This window comes from Saccoglossus kowalevskii, chromosome 5 (assembly GCF_978046115.1).
Source record: "Saccoglossus kowalevskii chromosome 5, keSacKowa6.1, whole genome shotgun sequence".
NCBI classification, from domain to species: Eukaryota; Metazoa; Hemichordata; class Enteropneusta; family Harrimaniidae; genus Saccoglossus; species Saccoglossus kowalevskii.
In genome coordinates this window covers 8,594,321-8,613,841 of record NC_140645.1, presented here as the reverse complement: position 1 = coordinate 8,613,841, position 19,521 = coordinate 8,594,321, and the positions used below count along the sequence as shown (strand labels likewise).

The 19,521-nt window shown below is 36.3% G+C and overlaps 1 protein-coding gene across 1 annotated transcript in view; it reads right to left on the bottom strand.

Moving 5' to 3' along the window:
• Nucleotides 1-353: 353 nt before the first annotated feature.
• LOC102803190 (sortilin-related receptor-like) overlaps nt 354-19,521 on the bottom strand; it is a 97,051-nt gene continuing 77,883 nt past the window's right edge. The window contains exons 33-43 of the mRNA XM_085499112.1: nt 19,007-19,070; nt 12,982-13,085; nt 12,187-12,268; nt 10,916-11,112; nt 9,654-9,837; nt 9,050-9,147; nt 8,718-8,907; nt 7,705-7,814; nt 6,252-6,438; nt 3,820-4,038; nt 354-3,451 (exon numbers count right to left, since the gene is read on the bottom strand). Of these exons, the coding sequence (XP_085355238.1) occupies nt 3,387-3,451; nt 3,820-4,038; nt 6,252-6,438; nt 7,705-7,814; nt 8,718-8,907; nt 9,050-9,147; nt 9,654-9,837; nt 10,916-11,112; nt 12,187-12,268; nt 12,982-13,085; nt 19,007-19,070 (1,500 nt within the window). The 3' untranslated portion in view covers nt 354-3,386. The remainder of the gene's footprint in view (nt 3,452-3,819; nt 4,039-6,251; nt 6,439-7,704; nt 7,815-8,717; nt 8,908-9,049; nt 9,148-9,653; nt 9,838-10,915; nt 11,113-12,186; nt 12,269-12,981; nt 13,086-19,006; nt 19,071-19,521) is intronic.

Genomic DNA, 19,521 nt, shown 5'->3' with positions numbered 1-19,521 from the left:
ACAAATTACTGACTTTACACACCTTTTTTGACTTCATCATGGAATTTTCCATGAAATATTCACGCCAACTTTCAGTCCTTCTATACTACAAGTTACACTAGCAAGACAGACTTAACAATCAGCCTTTTACAACATTTGAAATCTGTAGACAACTTATTCCCCCCCCCCTGACTTTCTTTGCAGTTTTTCTGACTTTCCTTGCAACTTTTTAAGCGGAAACACTACATTTCTGTCATTACAAAATGGTATTACAGTATACCCAGTAGAACATGTTAATCTATCTGCATAAATCATGACAATCCTGCAAAGATAAAGTAGTAATTTTTTCATCACCAATCACAATACACAGTGAATAAGTTTATAAAGTTCATGATTTTATTACAGAAAAAAAGATAAATGATTTGACAGATTGATGAACTAACAGTTCCACTGCGAGATGTATACAGTCTGTTCAAAACAAACGCTCTGTACTTATCCTGTAAAAAAACTTGGAAAATAAACACACACAGTTTTATACTGGTTAAATAATGTACATTACACAATACCTATATACTTGTTACACGGTATTCACTGTTTATAGTTACCGTACACTCAAGTGATAGGGTACACCTGGTTAATGCATTGTAAAACCTGACTGCAAAAAAAAATTCACACGTTTTCCAGTTTGTGCATTTTGTATGACATGTCTTGGATGAAATTTCCCCAACACATGGACTGTCTTACAATAATTAATTGTCGCATAAAATTATTACTGTAATATACATAGTAACATATTTAATGTAGCGACTTAAAATTGCCAAAAAACAATTTGACTGAAACTGGAGAGCTAAACTTGAAAGGAACAGATCTCTGCTGTTCAGGTTCCATGGGTTTCTGAAAACGGTTTAATGTTCAGTAACAATGCTTACTCTTTGTAATGATTTGTGACAATGTTATTCACCGAAATTTGTTTTGTGTAAGAATTTCGAGCTAACCTTCTATCATGTTATAATGCAAGTGTTTGTGATGTAACCACTTCACAATGCTGTCTTTTCTGAACCCCAGACTGCATAGTCAACCGTGTATGTTGTGTATTCTGCGATATACAATTGGTATTAATAATTATAAAATTTGTTATGACTGATGACAGCATAAAATATGATGGGATCAATAAATGTTAGAAATCTTAAAAATTACTGGTAACATAGAAAATTAAAGTTTTGCAAATAGTTCAAAAATACAGAAAAAGTAATACAGCCTCTAAGTCTATTTCAGCAGGCAAGCAGAAAAGCAGACACTTCAACCAACAATGAAGTCAGTACTAAATATTGACTAGATCTTGCCACTGTCAAATGTATGCTAATCTATGCCAACACCATATATGGAAAGAATGTGTACATGATTCAGTAATTTCAGCGCTTCCAGTCTGGGCTTTTTATTTTTCAGAATTTGTCTTCGTCTTGTAAGAATTTATCAAAACAAGCAATGCTTATTATCTGGTGCGTCTCTGTCACACACATATGGTATTCCTGTTAAGTGAGTCAAGTGTTATCAAAACTAATCATCAGACTCTAGTTTTGTTGTTGTTATCATCGCTTGGGACTCAATTCCCACACGTGCGCAGGTGACGACCCTCCCGCTTTCAATTATGTCTACTCTTTATCATAGGAGGCGCCTATTTTCACATTAATCTAATATTTTCTGAATATACTTAAAAAACCAGTAGTGCAGAAACGTTTTAAATCCAAAGAGATTAGTTTTTTATCGTGTAATCTGGGTTGTGGGATAAAAATAAATAAAAAACGCGGACTGGGCCAAAGAAATGCCAGGAATGTGTGATACTGGCACAAAACATGCAATTTGTTTTAAGACACATTTCCAGCGGCCATTATGCATAGCATGCGACTAAGACAGGCATATGGAGATAGCAAAAGGGCAGTCTTCAATGGCAAGGCAAGGCAAGGCAAGTGGACAGCTACCAGTATTTAGAAACTTTAATAAGATTAACCCTTAATTAATGAAACAGAAATCCAAATTATCATCTACATCTAATCAGTTTGTATAGTGTAAGAACTCGGATCAGAGGTCAGAGGTCAGACAGCATTAGCAAAATATAAACTTTCAAACAATAGTTCAACATTGCACATTTTCCAAGAGTTGATTCTAATCATCTCAATCTTAAGCAATCTGGTAAAAAGAGGCTACACACAAGAGCTTCAGCAAATCTGTGTATATATACATACATATAATGTAAAAATAAAGCAAATAAAAATGAACATTCTTCCCCACCCATATAGACTTTTATCCAAAATATACCTACTTTACCTCTCAAATAGAATCACCCATCTATCTACATTATGATTGGCTCAGTGCAAATCAGCTGACCCAAAATGATAAACAGTACACCCCTGGAACAAAATGGTTCCGTCCAAATAAACATACTGCAATTGACATAGTCAAGGTTGCCTTTATAAACAATATACAGTATTAGCAACCAATCCCATCAGAACCAACCTACAACCCCTATATGTACATCAGATTCAAAATGGTTTATTCTAAAGGCCACTGCCCTGTGGTTTATTCACAAAAATGCAGGGGTTGCAGGTTACTTTCAATGGGTTAACTTGTCATATTTTGAGAGAAATTAATTGAATAATTCTTTTTTGATAAAAATGAAATTCAAAACACATCTAGTAAAGATGGTCAAGAGAAAAACTGAATACCAAAAACTGTTACTTTCTTTTACATCAATTTGTATTTTTTGTTTCCCTTATACCTTTTTTTATATCATCGCCAGTATTAACACAATTATACGAGACACTTGTCAGCATCCTAGTGAAGTTTTGGTTTATAAAAATATGTCATGACAACAGAGAGTAATCATTTTTTCTGATTACTCAAGATCAAAGGACCATCACTAGTTTATAATAGTTATTTTGTATTCCTAAGCTGGACTGGAAAAAATGGGTTACTATGAATAAACACTTCAAACAGCTTGAAAAATGGTTTTTGTTAATGTTTTGTGCTTGTGTTTACAAGTCAAGTCTATTCATCAAGACTTGCATACATCATAGTACATTACTGGTATCTGGTGAATTCTAGTTATTTTTGACGACTACTAGTTATCTTTGGTAAAGACCAGTTATGTTAGATGATACAAGTAATGTTTGGTAAATACCAGTTATGTTACATGAATACTGAATATGCATGGCTGGTAAATACTATTTATCTATTTGGAATACTTGTCACATTTGGTGAAGACTAGTTACAACTGGTGAAGCCTGTTTTAAATCAGTTAAATCCAGCTAGCAATGTATGTAAATAAATTGGTCTGAGATATTTGGTTCAAGTTACTCATACTTGTACGTGCCTAGATACGAATCGTAAAAAGAATTGTAAATAGTTTCCTAGGCAACCACCAATGGTTCATCATCAGAGAATCCGCGTATCATTGGGGAATCTTCTTCCTCACCTAGGAGAAAAAATAATAAAATAATTTAATTCAATTTCGTGAGAAGCAACGTTTTTATTAATTTTTCTGGAAAATTCTGCAGCATTTTAAACAGGGTGATTAATTTTAGTAAGCTGCCATGGCCTCAAATGGTGACTCATTGTCTCCTATCATCACCATTCACTGTTTAAATTACTATGGTTATATAGACCCAAAAGAACAGTTGGCGTGACGACAGCAGAGTATGAAACATTATTTAGAGGGCAAAGACAATTCTCATTCTAATTAACATCTAAGGCAGCCAAGTGTGTGCCAAGATCATGCTAAAAAGGAATAGGGCTTGTAATATAATTTTGATTTCAAGGCCTATGAATAAAAGAAACACTTACCAAGAGCATTATCGCCATCCACACCAGAGAATGTTGTTGTTCCAGATCTACTATCATAATGACTATTGGCAAACTGTGTGAAACTTCGCTGTAATCTTTGATGTCTCACAATGAAAACAACCAACGCAGCTGACAGCAGAGCTATCACAACTAAGGTTGGTATGATAATGGCAGCAAGCTTGGTCTTCTTTCCTTCTGTATGCTTACTAAAATGAGGCTCTATGAGATACGAGACATACTTTCAATATATTTTCTTCAAATTTGAATATAACTTATTTGTACACTGAGACATACACGTTACTTTCATTCATTCACTGACACTGTCCATCCTAACCTAGACATACAGGTTACTCTCATTCACTGACACTGTCCATTCTAACCTAGACATACAGGTTACTCTCATTCACTGACACTGTCCATCCTAACCTAGACATACAGGTTACTTTCATTCACTGACACTGTCCATTCTAACCTAGACATACAGGTTACTCTCATTCACTGACACTGTCCATCCTAAACTAGACATACAGGTTACTCTCATTCACTGACACTGTCCATCCTAACCTAGACATACAGGTTACTCTCATTCACTGACACTGTCCATCCTAACCTAGACATACAAGTTACTTTCATTCACTGACACTGTCCATCCTAACCTAGACATACAGGTTACTCTCATTCACTGACACTGTCCATTCTAACCTAGACATACAGGTTACTCTCATTCACTGACACTGTCCATCCTAACCTAGACATACAGGTTACTCTCATTCACTGACACTGTCCATCCTAACCTAGACATACAGGTTACTCTCATTCACTGACACTGTCCATCCTAACCTAGACATACAGGTTAATCTCATTCACTGACACTGTTCATTCTAACCTAGACATACAGGTTACTCTCATTCACTGACACTGTCCATCCTAACCTAGACATACAGGTTACCCTCATTCACTGACACTGTCCATCCTAACCTAGACATACAGGTTACTCTCATTCACTGACACTGTCCATCCTAACCTAGACATACAGGTTACTCTCATTCACTGACACTGTCCATCCTAACCTAGACATACAGGTTACTCTCATTCACTGGCACTGTCCATTCTAACCTAGACATACAGGTTACTCTCATTCACTGACACTGTCCATCCTAACCTAGACATACAGGTTACTCTCATTCACTGACACTGTCCATCCTAACCTAGACATACAGGTTACTCTCATTCACTGACACTGTCCATCCTAACCTAGACATACAGGTTACTCTCATTCACTGACACTGTCCATCCTAACCTAGACATACAGGTTAATCTCATTCACTGACACTGTCCATTCTAACCTAGACATACAGGTTACTTTCATTCACTGACACTGTCCATCCTAACCTAGACATACAGGTTACTCTCATTCACTGACACTGTCCATCCTAACCTAGACATACAGGTTACTCTCATTCACTGACACTGTCCATCCTAACCTAGACATACAGGTTACTCTCATTCACTGACACTGTCCATCCTAACCTAGACATACAGGTTACTTTCATTCACTGACACTGTCCATCCTAACCTAGACATACAGGTTACTCTCATTCACTGACACTGTCCATTCTAACCTACACATACAGGTTACTTTCATTTACTGACACTGTCCATCCTAACCTAGACATACAGGTTACTCTCATTCACTGACACTGTCCATCCTAACCTAGACATACAGGTTACTCTCATTCACTGACACTGTCCATCCTAACCTAGACATACAGGTTACTCTCATTCACTGACACTGTCCATCCTAACCTAGACATACAGGTTACTCTCATTCACTGACACTGTCCATTCTAACCTAGACATACAGGTTACTTTCATTCACTGACACTGTCCATCCTAACCTAGACATGCAGGTTACTCTCATTCACTGACACTGTCCATTCTAACCTAGACATACAGGTTACTTTCATTCACTGACACTGTCCATCCTAACCTAGACATACAGGTTACTCTCATTCACTGACACTGTCCATCCTAACCTAGACATACAGGTTACTCTCATTCACTGACACTGTCCATCCTAACCTAGACATACAGGTTACTCTCATTCACTGACACTGTCCATCCTAACCTAGACATACAGGTTACTCTCATTCACTGACACTGTCCATCCTAACCTAGACATACAGGTTACTCTCATTCACTGACACTGTCCATTCTAACCTAGACATACAGGTTACTCTCATTCACTGACACTGTCCATCCTAACCTAGACATACAGGTTACTCTCATTCACTGACACTGTCCATCCTAACCTAGACATACAGGTTAATCTCATTCACTGACACTGTCCATCCTAACCTAGACATACAGGTTAATCTCATTCACTGACACTGTCCATTCACTTTCACTGCTAAATACTGTACAACACTCACCATGAGAATCCGAATTGAGAATGAACACTTCTGAGAATTCACCATAGTATCCTTTGTACTCAGCCATACAAACTTTGAAGTAATAAGTTGTATTGGGTGAAACGCCAAGGACAACATAGGAAAGTTTCGTAGTTGTGTCTACAAAAGTCCAGTTGTTAGAAGAATCGGTCTCAAAGATGGCATAACCCTGTAAAATAATACATTACAATTGATTTTGGTTGCTGTACCATTCAAAGAGAGTTAAGGAATCTCAATTGTCTTGAGGTTGCTCAATACAGTTTATGGTTAGGTTTGAAGTGAACACACAGGAGTATGCACACACTCTATATTCCATGTATTAGCATAGGGCAAATTCTAATTGAATGGATCAAGTTTTAAGTTTTTCTCCCCTAGTGTCATGAATTAACTTTCCACATACAATATTAATATGTTCATCTCCAACAAGCAACCTCTCATCTGAGATAACTTTGCTCTTAGTAATGCACATTTCAATTAAAGAATTGAAGTTATAATCACAAAATAAAGAAATGTGAGAGAGGTCCAACTGTAGTACCTTTTCGTATAATATCAAAGCCATTCGCCTTGTAGATTTCACAAAGAAGTCGAAAATATCACTTTTTACCAAATATGACAAAAATATATATCAAAGTTAGAGAAATTGAAGATATCATCATGAAATCAACAAATCTGAGAGAGGTCCATCTGTAGTACCTCTATGTATAATATCAAAGCAATTGGACTTACAGTTTTACAAAGAAGTTGAATATATAACTTTTACAAAAATAATCTAAATTAGAGAATTAAAGATATCATCATGAAATGAACAAATCTATGTGAGGTAAAAAGCAAGATGGCAGGTAGCCTGTCATCTTTGATCCAATTGTGAAACAAGTTGTTGTGGATATATAATCTAAAATGTACAATGTATATCCCAAATTTGAACAAAAACTGACAAAACATGATTAAGATACTACATTTTCAAAAAACAAAATAGCTGCCAGTCAGCCATCTTAGATTGAGTTGCTAAACCACTGCATGTGCATATGCCCCAGATAAAGTATTAGGCACATGCAAAGAAAGAACATATTTGGTCCACAGGGTTCCGAAATATGATTCTGGATGGACAGACAGAGGGATGGACAGACGCCTGAATTATAAACAAGAAAAGGCTTATGACTGGGGAAGTATAGTAGATAACACAATCATGTTATAGTTGACCCACATTTTTGTACTGTTTTTTAACATTACACAAAAAATAGTTTTTAAGTTTGAAACCAGAGTTCAGGTGGCATGAGAGTTGCTTAACCACCTGTGTTGGCAGAGATAACCTTCCTTTTCCTGCCAAGCATTGACAGTTTGGTTTTGATCACGTTTCTCATTCAACATCATTAAATCAATGTGACACTGAAAGAAATGTATTCATAGCACTGTTTTAAATTTTTTAATCACTCACCAAGTTAGGATTGAACATCCTTTCTGGCTTTACCCAACTCAAATACACTGCCAGCTTGTCTTGAACAGCAATATTTACAGCTTTGAATTCTAATGGAGGTCCAACACTAACTGTAAAAGTGATATCAGCAAAGCTACTGTCAATGTCGTTTTCTAATATTAAGGTCAGTTTTAAATTGAATTTGTCCTTATTTGCACAAGTTTCTACATTTGTTCAGAGCTATTTTTCTTGATACGCAAAATCTAAATACTGTACTTGCTCTATTGGAAGTATACCCCTAATAGAATGCCATATACACTGTATTTGTAAAACAATTGCAGTAATCATACACTGGCTACGTGCACTCTATGTCATTTACATAAATGTGAATTAAGTGTAACTAACAGAGCAAATACTGTAAGTGGACAATGTGTGTTATAACAACCAAAATTCAGTTCTACTGTAAACAAAGTATTTGAGACCGCGTGTTCATTTTAGATAACCCCACAATTAGACCAAAAAGAAAAATCACACACAAGAAAAAAACAATGTTAGTACAGTCAAACCTGTCTATAGAAACTACATAAGAAACTGTCCTTTATAGAATAGAATAGAATAAAATAAAATAATGCTTTATTACATCCTTAATGAAATCTGATATTTCAGTTTTGGTAATTGCTGTATTAAAGCTTATTTTAAAATAAACTACAATTAAACTACACATACAATACAATAATAGACTTCAAATAAACAACAACTAAATCACACTGAAAATATAGCACAACAATACATTAATTAATTATCACCTGTATATGGGAGTACAATAACTAATTTGTAAAAAAAAAATGAAAAAAAAATTTTTTTTAGTTGTGGATTGTTGTGCACTTGTGAATTGGTTGTTATTCATTTGTTTTGTACTTGTGGATTATTACACACTGTCAGTTTGTGAATTTCTAGTTGTAGATTGACAGTTGTTTTGTTTTGCACTTGTAGTTGTGTTCCTGGATCAATTGGAAACAATTTGTAATACTCACATGTTTTTCCACTGATGATTTCAGTGAGTAAAGCGCCTTTTTCATGAGTACTCATTTTAATCAGGTACTCAGCACCAGGAATCAGATTTGTTAGATTAAAGCTCAACTTTGTCTTAGAAGTAGGAGATACAGTGACGTTTTGAAACAAGGAAGAATTGCCTCTTTTCTCACGATAGTATATGATGTATCCCTTTAAAAAAAAAAAAAAATACAATTTGAAATCAGTAATTTTCAGTAATCCATTAGTTATCTGACTTGTTAAATAGTTAACAGTCAGTAGGATGAGTAGCCAGGAGTGATAATGACATTCAAAGAGAAAAAACAAAACGTACTAGTTTTTCTGGGAGATCCCTTGGCGACCACCAGGATACATTAATAACAGTAAAATTGATCCCAGTTGCCAGGACATGTCGTGGTCTGAGACGATCATCTGAATAAATTAAAAAAACAAATTTCATAATTAAAGTGACAATGCACAGCAAGTAAAGCAAACTAAGTTCTAGTGTTTATGCAACAAAAAACATATTGTTGGTTCCCTGGTTGTGTGATTGAAAGGGGAAAGGGTTTTTATAACAAATCGGTCATGATTCTATTTGTATTAGTTTTTCAAGTTGAATCAACAAATATATTTCTATTTTGTTTTCCAGAGATATCTAGAATAAACACAGACAGATTCCAAGATGATATGAGTAATATCCTTGTGTGTTGTTTTCCAAGTTTCTTTGAACATTTTGTACACGTTCAAAGGTAACATAACCTGCCTACAACACTGAATAAATGTTTGATAAAAAAATAAAAGGTGTTATGGTTGGCCTCAAACTGCACATTATGACTGTATACCAACACAGATCAATATCTCTCCATTCCACACGTTACCTAAGCAACCAGAGAACCCAAGGATTCTGCAATTCAGAAACAACATGAAAAGAAGCTCACCAAATTTAGTTCGTCCAAAAATAACTGGACTCTTCAGTCCTATCCCATTAGGTCCAACGACACCAACTCTGAAAAGATACTCAACTCCAGATTCTAGTTTGTTCACTACATAGGTCAGGTTTTTGGTGGTCAGTTTGGAAGTCTTTAAATCTTCGCTGTTTTTACCATAGTAAATACCATATAACTAGGTATGAAGATAAGTAGCATAATTATACATGTGACAGAGGGTTCATCCATTTTGTTTACAGTAATGTAGTTTGAACATAAACATAAATATGTCAGAGCTATGAATTCAGAAGCTGATGCTTGATTATGATGATTTTTTAAAAATAAAATGTTTGACATTCAGTTATCTTATATCTGATCGTCAAACGAGTACTTGTCCACATTGAGAGATATTGCTCAGCAATAATTAAAACAAAATGGCCACCTGTCAGCCATTTCGAATACATCTGTATATCTATGATGTATAATGAATATATAAAATTTAAACATAATCAGTCAAAGCATGATATACGGCTCTAGAACAGCCTTAATTAAAACAAAATGGCCGCCAGTCAGCCATATGGAATCCAACCTGAAAAGCAAAATGACGTGCATCAAGGACCAATAATGTCTAATGTATGTACCAAGTTTGAATGAAATCTATCCATAAACAACCAAGATCCAGTTTCGGAATGTCAGAAATGTTTGGTTTTTGATGACTTTTTAGCACAAAAATCAAGGTCCCATGATGTCCAATATATGTACTAAGTTTGAACAAAATCCATCTGTAAACAGCTGAGAAATGCTTAATTTTGATGCTTTTTCAGTACAAAAATTTGGCCATCTTGAATCAGATCGAGAACCATATTGATGTGCATATGTATAATATTATGTATGATGTATGTGTTAAGTTTGAATGTAATCAGTCCAGACATGTCTAGATGTCTAAGATACACGGACACACTAACACACAGAGGTCAATCTATGAGACTGATAATAATGTCATCACAAAAATAATGCAAAGTATGCACCCAGGCAGTACAAGAGCGCATCGTTCTCTGCTGCACATCACCATACTGCCTTCATGCATACTTTGCGGTATTCTCGTAATATCCTCATAATATAATTTTATGAGCTAGAATGATTTTATTGTGGCAGTGAAAATTTTACCGGGATCTTTAAGACATGAAGTTAACAGTAAATTTTGAGAAAAATTGCTCTTACAGATACAATCAAACTACAAAAATTGCTAGCAGTGAATTAAATAGCGTACTTACCCACTGTCCAGTTTGATTAATTTTCCATGATAGTGATACAGAATTAAAATCCGTTCCAGTGACATTGAGATCTGACGGCACTGGCAGCGGATTTCCGTTTGTGTTTACCACAATACCAATAGTCTTTGGACTGACTGTATCATCATTATATGCCGCCACCCTGAATATATATTCTGTGCCAGGTGACAGACTGTTCACTGCAACAGATGAAGCATTTTTTCATTTAATATTTCACATCTCACAGTAATCGAGAACAGAAAACATAATATACATAAATTCAGTGTATGGACAACCTGTCGAAGCAGCAGAGTCAGAGGAATTGGCTAGAGTGTTAGGGTTCAGGTTAGGGGTGAGGGTTATTCTTTCCCTTTTCTGATGCATAAATTAGTCTAATTTAGATTGTTCTTATTGTGACTTGCGTGAATAGGTAAACCGTTTCAACAATGAACTGTTATCACTGTAAAAGTTGTTAAATTTTTCTTAAATTCTCAGTTTATTCCTTGAAAACTACTAATTTCTTGATTCTTGAAAAAGATCAATGCCAAAAGATCATATAACAAAATCAGTAAATTTCTTTGTCATGTCGCTGAACTGTCATTAACACATTTAAATGATCTATTGTAATTTAAACACATGTCACCATCCAGCATTTTGATTGGTTAATAAGCAGCTTGACCTATTAGGTCAAAGAACACAGTTTCAGGTCAACTCGAAAATCATAGTCGAGACCATTCGCTTACGAATAATTTGAATTTTACTAATACAATTCATAACAATCCAATGAATTTATTTTTTGTTTGTTATCATAATCACTACTGGGTAACACTGTTATCAACAATTGCAACACTTGTGAAACATAACGTACCGGTAGTTACTGAAACCATGGTCATTTGCTACTAAGCAATGCATTCATGTTTGCTTTTATTTGACATGTGTACGTTACAAACAAAATTAAAACCAATGCATGTTACATTAAAACCACTGAGTATTTTTTGTCATCATTTGAAAATACCAATATTTTTTGGTTGTTTGACTGTACATGTTTCAGCAGTTCGTCCTTTTACTCTTTCCTATACCTAAATTAGAGAGTTTAGAGTACATACTAACTGCATAGACTCCCATTGTGTGCTTTACACAAAGTCAAAAGTAAAACAGTATAAACATTTCTGCCTACCTACGTTGACTGTTACAATCAACTCAATAATGAGCAATAATTTTCACAAAACTCAAAATATTGTCTTATGTACATTCTACAATTCGTTTCGTATTACCTGTTACATCAGTTTGAGTGGTGGTGGTTTGTTTAGTGTCACAACTCGTGAGGTAACACGTGTTATAGTAGATTCTATAGCCCTAGATAAATAATAAAGACAATATATTAGTTTTAATGTTTCGAAAACCAAAACAGTAACATTGTCGCCTATGTTGCTGACCGGTTTGCTATTCGCGCCTGGTGATTGTTACACAATCAGAAAAAGTTGGGTCAAACCAACCTCAACAGGAGACGTTAAACTAATAGTGGTGGACGCACACACATTGAACATAAATCAATCACAATGCAATTGCCTTTTAATTTATTTCATTCAATCAGATAAATTGCTTTATAGTAAATGGTTATCCAAACAAAATATATGTACTGACAGTAATAAATGCCTGGTGTTCTAATACCCTCATAAATGAATGCATTTAGCTGGGCGGCACACCCTCGTAAAATTGGTTTGAACTAGCAAGTTCATAGCAACGAAAATTAATCAGTTTACAGTAAATTGTTGTTTCATTGGTTTTACAGCCTGGTTTAGTGAATATTTTCAAAATACCCAAACAGTGACATCAAATCATAGTGTATCTGATTGTTAAACAAGTACATATTGAGAGATATTGCCGAACAGGGACTAACAAAAAAACATGATGCAACATTGGTAGTGCATGTGCAATTGTTTTGCGGTGAATCACTTGACATTTCAATTTTGTCACATGTGTAATGACTTATAAAACCTGATTCTAAAAAAATATGTACATTTCAATGAAATGATTATGAGTGAAGGAAGAGAGCCTCATATACCTACCTTCACATTTGACGACTGAGCCGGTGCTGTCCAGTATAGGTGTACACTTCGTTCAGTTATACTACTCATAGGCGCATGTAAATTAGTTGGTGGTGCCAGCATTGCTAGAAATAATCAGTACTAGATATAAGAGCGAGGTACATCAGAATGTGACGGCCATTAGTGAGCAATAAAACATGGGGTACCTGGTACCACAAGTTATAGCACATAAACAAATCTGAGTCAAAGCAGATATACAAGGCAGAATTTTGATACATTTAAAAAGCCTGTCATTGATTGGGTTGGCAGTTAAGTGTTAGGGTTGGGTAGCCAATCAGGTACAGTCTTACAAGTAGCTTTAGGTGAGAAAAGATTTCACCGGAATTGTCATCAACTTTTTCACCATCAGACTTTCTCGCCCAATTTTTTTAATAATATTTCCGGAAATGAACCTGAATTTTGGAGTCAATAGACAAAATTTTAGTCAATTTTCAGTTTTTATTCAAAAAATTTGGATATTTTTGCACCAATTTTTCGAAGGAAAGTGCAGACTATAAACAGGACTGTTTTGTGAATTTAGGAAGAAAAGAGGGAGCTGGTGGTTAAAAGTAACTACCGGTACCATGAACGATTTCATTGGTTTTCAGATGATTTCACAATAATTTCATTGGTTTTCAGATGATTTCACAATAATTTCATTTCTTTCGTCAGAACAAGGTTCATATACTGAATCTGTACTATGAAGCCACACAGACATGCATCCATCCATCCATCCATACCCCTGGTTTGAAGATTGTATGATACTGTACAAGCTAAATTTTTAAACTCATCGTATACCATAATTTTTCCCGGCAAATGTTAGTATGATTTTTACCATTCATTACAGATCTGAATGACAAGTGCACTAAAATATGGAAAACGTTGTGTCCAAAAGCTTATAAAAATGTTGTTGATCCCAACTTATGTGCTAGTATTGAGCAGCTTCAGCAATTAAAATTGAACTCAACTAAAATAATATTAACCTTTTCACAACCAGACTTTCTCAAACCAAATTTTTCTGCATTTTTTTCTTACATTTCTGGAAACCCTAATTTTGGAGGTATGTACGGTACCCTCTAGAAGGCATTTGAGACCAGTTTTGAGACTCTCCCACAGAGGAACATGCCATTTGAGACCGTGTTTGAGACCGATTTAGAGACTCTCGGATGCCACATAGACCGGGAATGAGACCGTGTCTGAGACCAGCTTTAGAGACCGTCAATTCGCGCAGTCTGATTGGACAATCCTCTGACATCCGAAATTGTATTCTCTACTCTTTTCACCATAGATTTAGGAACAGAAAAATTGTTGACAGATGTGTTAGCTACGAGAAAATTAAGACGCTAAAAAAGAGAAAAGAAAACGTGAATACCTCGTGTAGAGAATAGTTTGACGACATACAAGACTGTATTATTATGATGTAGTGTCTTCTGAAACATGAAGCTGTGTTGATTGTTTGTAGCAGTTGACATAATCGTTAACAAACCCGGTATTATTCAATAAAACAGGCGCAAAATTCACCCAATTAGCCAGTTAACGGATAGTAACAATGGTCTGTGTCCATCGATAACAATCGTATTTGAATTATTTGGCAATACTAGGTTGGGGCAGGGAGCTCATTACAGCTCCCTGGTTGGGGCGAGTCATGGAGCTAAAAAAAATTTTTTTAGCTCCATGGGTGAGTGGGAGTACGTCATAGTTTAGAGAAAAGTTCCGCGATTTGCGTTCCTTAGTACTAAGTATCAACAGAGGTGCGTGAAACCGCAGCCACCATTGGCTGGCGGTGCCCAAAATAGTCGGCGTCCCGGCAACCAGGAGACGGCTGTTCATTTCCATTTATCTGTATCTAGTTCTTGGCGCCAATGAGCAGCGAACGAAATTACGTTTGTTGAACATTGGGTCGCATATGCACGAGTTCCTGTTTAGCGAGTTAACGTGTTTTTACCGATGATAACTACACCTCTGTGAATATTTCAACGCTAATATGCCCATTTTCATTTTAACAAAACATATTACTACTGGTTTATATTTTGTGTCCATCTCTAATTTTATTTATACAAGTTAAAATGGTTAGGTTGAAGTGCTCAGGTTCGTACATCTATTTAACCCTAAACCTCAAACCCAATACACAGCCCCTCTATCCCGGTCAAGCAACGCCAGACATTTTTTTTTGTGTTTCAATCCGGGGTTGCGGTTAAACAAACTTCTTGCCCACGACAGGGATAGAGAAACTCGTCACAAAACATGTACTTTATTTCTTCATATATTCTATGACTTCGTGTTTATGGTTTATCTCGGAAATGTGTGCTCTGTGTCCGAACTACATCAGTAACAACCATCGTAGTTTTCGTGTCCATTGTGGCAAATTTAACACCCCTGTGGGGTGTGACTACTTTTGAAGACTTCTATTGTTTTTACGTAATCGGCGGCGCGTGACGCAGGAATTCCTTTTTACAGGCGTGACCACGTATTTTTACTGACGTAAAATAAAATATTGACCATGGCTGTCTGAATTTATGACAGAAAATTATTCACACGTTCAGATGTTAACAGTGTGTGACTGTTAGTGAACAAGAGACAGACTAACTCCACCATTAAAAAATGAAGCAAACAATTGTCATCGAACTGTTATTGGCGAATACTAACCATGGGCTTGGCCACAGTCCCTCTATCACAGGGACTGTGGCTTGGCGGAGCTTAGTATTCTAATTTGACTGATTATTCAACGACGGCAACTGTCAATCGTTCATTAAATGTAGATAGTCCTAATCTTTTGTTTATGTGTATAGTTACTGATTTGAGCCCTGTAAAGTGAAATAAACAATTCATTTCCGGTGACGAGGCAGCTTGTTGGAATCCGTATTCAAGTCGGGTATACTAGTATGCACAGTTCATTCTAAAGTGACACGATATATGCTGCAATGTTCAATAAATATATTCACATACATAAATTAGGTTGCGTAGAGTAAATCTCTTGTCTCTGAGCGACCACATTTTACCCCAGACATGGAGCTAGAAAAGGATCTCTTTTTACCTCCATGCCCCAGATAACTAAGAGAACTGTATATTCAAATAATATTTATGTTGATTGTCCTTGCATTATTATTATTATTATTACTATTATTACTAATAATATTATCTTCCATAACCTCACAGGCAAGAGCATCTTGGATCGATTACCGGGTCGTAATATTTTTTTATCGTATTCACCTACGTGTTCGTGCCCATGCCTCATTTTATTATTTTGGCTGCGCAACGACGAAAGAACATCAGCGGCGACATTGTTTACATTTATACTGGAACTTGCTACCACAGTCCCTCAACTGTGTTGCTACAAAGTATCATCTAGGTTCCCATGCAATTTTGAATATGATTGATAGGTCGTTCACGGACATCAGGCAGAGAAACACGAATTGTGAAACTGCTTAAGATTTCTTTCGCAGCCACAGGTTATCGTCTATTTTTTGACAAACTAGAAAGAATTACAAACTATGCCGATCTAGTCAAACGCAAGAATGCGTAAATGTGCATTTTTATCGGATATATGCCCGAAACGCAATCACGGCAAAACTTGGTCGAGCAATATCACGACAAAATGTACTCTGTCCTTACTCATTTTGCATACGAAATTGTACGTGAATGTCTTATTGTAGTGCTTCGTTGATCCACAGTCCCTCTAGAGGGATAGAGGGACTGTGGTTGATCACTATAAAAATAATCATTCTCGCTACGATCCGGAAATAATGAGATAGAACATTACCGACTAGCACGGCGGCAGCGAATCTCTTTCGCTTATTTATTCAGAATTATGTACATCATAACTACAGGCAAAATTGTTGGGAACGGCTTCTGAATGCCGTTTATCGTTGACAAGTTGATTTCAACCGCCGGCTGTGTTTTCAAATAGACACTTTATATTCTGTCTGGTTTTGACGTTGCAAAGAAGTTTGTGTGTGTTTTCTTTCCTGTGATTCCTTTCATTGTATTATCTAACACAAACAACGCACTCGAATTCTTATTACCTCCATGGTGAAACCATGTGGTGATTCCTGTGTCACGGGCCGCCGATTACGTGAAAACAATAGAAGGCTTCAAAAGTAGTCACACCTCACAGAGGTGTTAAATTTGCCACAATGGACGCGAAAACTACTAGTACAATGGTTGTTACTGATGTAGTTTGGTAACGGAGTTATTTAGCACACATTTCCGAGATAAACCATAAACACGAATTCATAGAATATGTGGAGAAATAAAGTACATGTTTTGTGACGAGTTCCTCTATCCCTGTCGTGGACAAGAGGTTTGTTTAACCGCAACCCAGATTGAAAAAAAAAAAAAAAAAATGTCTGGCGTTGGCGTTGCTTGACCGGGATAGAGGGGCAGTGTATTGGGTCTAAGGTTTAGGGGTAAATAGAAGTACGAGCCCGAGCACTTCAATCTAACCATTTTAACTTGTATAAATAAAATTAGAGATGGACACGAAGTATAAACCAGTAGTAATATGTTTCGTTAAAATGAGAATGGGCATATCAGCGTTGAAATAATCACAGAAGTGTAGTTATCATCGGTAAAAACACGTTAACTCGCTTAACAGGAACTCGTGCGACCCAACGTTCAACAAACGTAATCTCGTTCGTTGCTCATTGGCGCCAAGAACTAATACAGCTAAAGCAGGCCTGCAGCTAAAGGGAAATGAACAGCCGTCTCCCTGGTTGCCAGGACGCCGCCTTTTTTGGGCACCGCCAGCCAATGGTAGCTGCGGTTTTACGCACCTTTGTTGATACTTAGTACTCACGCAAATCGCGGAACTTTTCTCTAAATTATGACGTACTCCCACTCACCCATGGAGTTAAAAATCTTTTTTTTCGTCCCAACCTAGCATTGACAAATAAAGAAACACTTGCAACTCAAATACAATCGTTAACGATGGCCACAGATCATTGTTACTACCCGTTAACTGGCTAACTGGGTGAATTTTGCGCCTGTTTTTCTGGATGATGTCGGGTTTGTTAACGAATACGTCAACTGCTACAAACAATTAACACAGTTACTAAATATTCCCAGCTTCATATTTCAGAATACACTAAATCATAATACAGTCTTGTATGTCGTCAAACTATTCTCCAGATGAGATATTCATGTTGTTGTCACGTTTTCTTTTCTCTTTTTTTAGCGTTTTAATTTTCTCGTACGCTAACAAATCTATCAACAACAATTTTTCCGTTCCTAAATCTATGGTGAAAAGAGTAGAATACAATTTCTGATGTCAGATGGTTGTCCAATCAGACTGCGCGAATTGACGGTCTCTAAAGCTGGTCTCAGACACGGTCTCATTCCCGGTCTATGTGGCATCCGAGAGTCTCTAAATCGGTCTCAAACACGGTCTCAAATGGCATGTTCCTCTGTGGGAGAGTCTCAAAACTGGTCTCAAATGCCTTCTAGAGGGTACCGTACATACCTCAATTTTGGAGCCAACAGACAAACCAATTTTTACTCAAAAATGTGGCTATTTTTTTCCTAGGAAGGAAAGTGCAGACTATAAACGGGACTATTTTGTGAATTTGTGATGAAAAAGGGGACTATTTTGTGAATTTGTGATAAAAAGAGGGGACTATTTTGTGAATTTGTGATGAAAAGAGGGGACTATTTTGTAAATTTGTGATGAAAAGAGGGGACTATTTTGTAAATTTGTGATGAAAAGAGGGGACTATTTTGTGAATTTGTGATGAAAAGAGGGGACTATTTTGTGAATTTGTGATGAAAAGAAGGAAATGGTGTTGAAATGGTTAAGTACAGTTTTGATTGTCCGAGTGATAAAGAGTTATAAATCAGAATTCAAAATGTGATCAAGTAGTTTGCAATATTCAGTTTTCTACCTCTGCAAACTGCTTCACTTTCTGTTCAATTACTCATTCTCTGTCAAATGTGCAATGTCAGGCAGAAATACATTCCACAAATCAGACAGACTGGATGCATCTCACCACATGACTCCAACATAAATACCCACCTCCTAATGTTATAGTTTGTTTCTCGGTAAAAAGACCAAGTCCAGCAGATGTTCTAGCTGCCATCTAGCATTGAAAAAACACAATATTATGCAAGGTTACAAAATAAACTGATTTTGTCAATCAAAGGAGAATTGACATTGTATTAGAATTGAACATATATCATTTCCATAGAATGTGATGGAAGAAACCTTGATGCGAGAATCATGATGGCAGAAACCTTGATGCGAGAATCATGATGGCAGAAACCTTGATGCGAGAATCATGATGGCAGAAACCTTGCAGCGAGAATCATTATTTGCATAATCCTACAAATGCATTGGTGATGTAAGAAGCAGGGTGGGGTTTCTACATCTTACCCTTCACCCCCCCGATATTTGTTGTCAGGATCCCTTATTCTTGTTGCTAGGCTTCTCCAATTCGTGTTGCCTGGATCCCTCAAACGTGTTGCCAGGGTTTCACATCGCTTCAGCTATTTTACACTTCACCCCTCCCTGATCTTTGTTGCCAGGGTTTC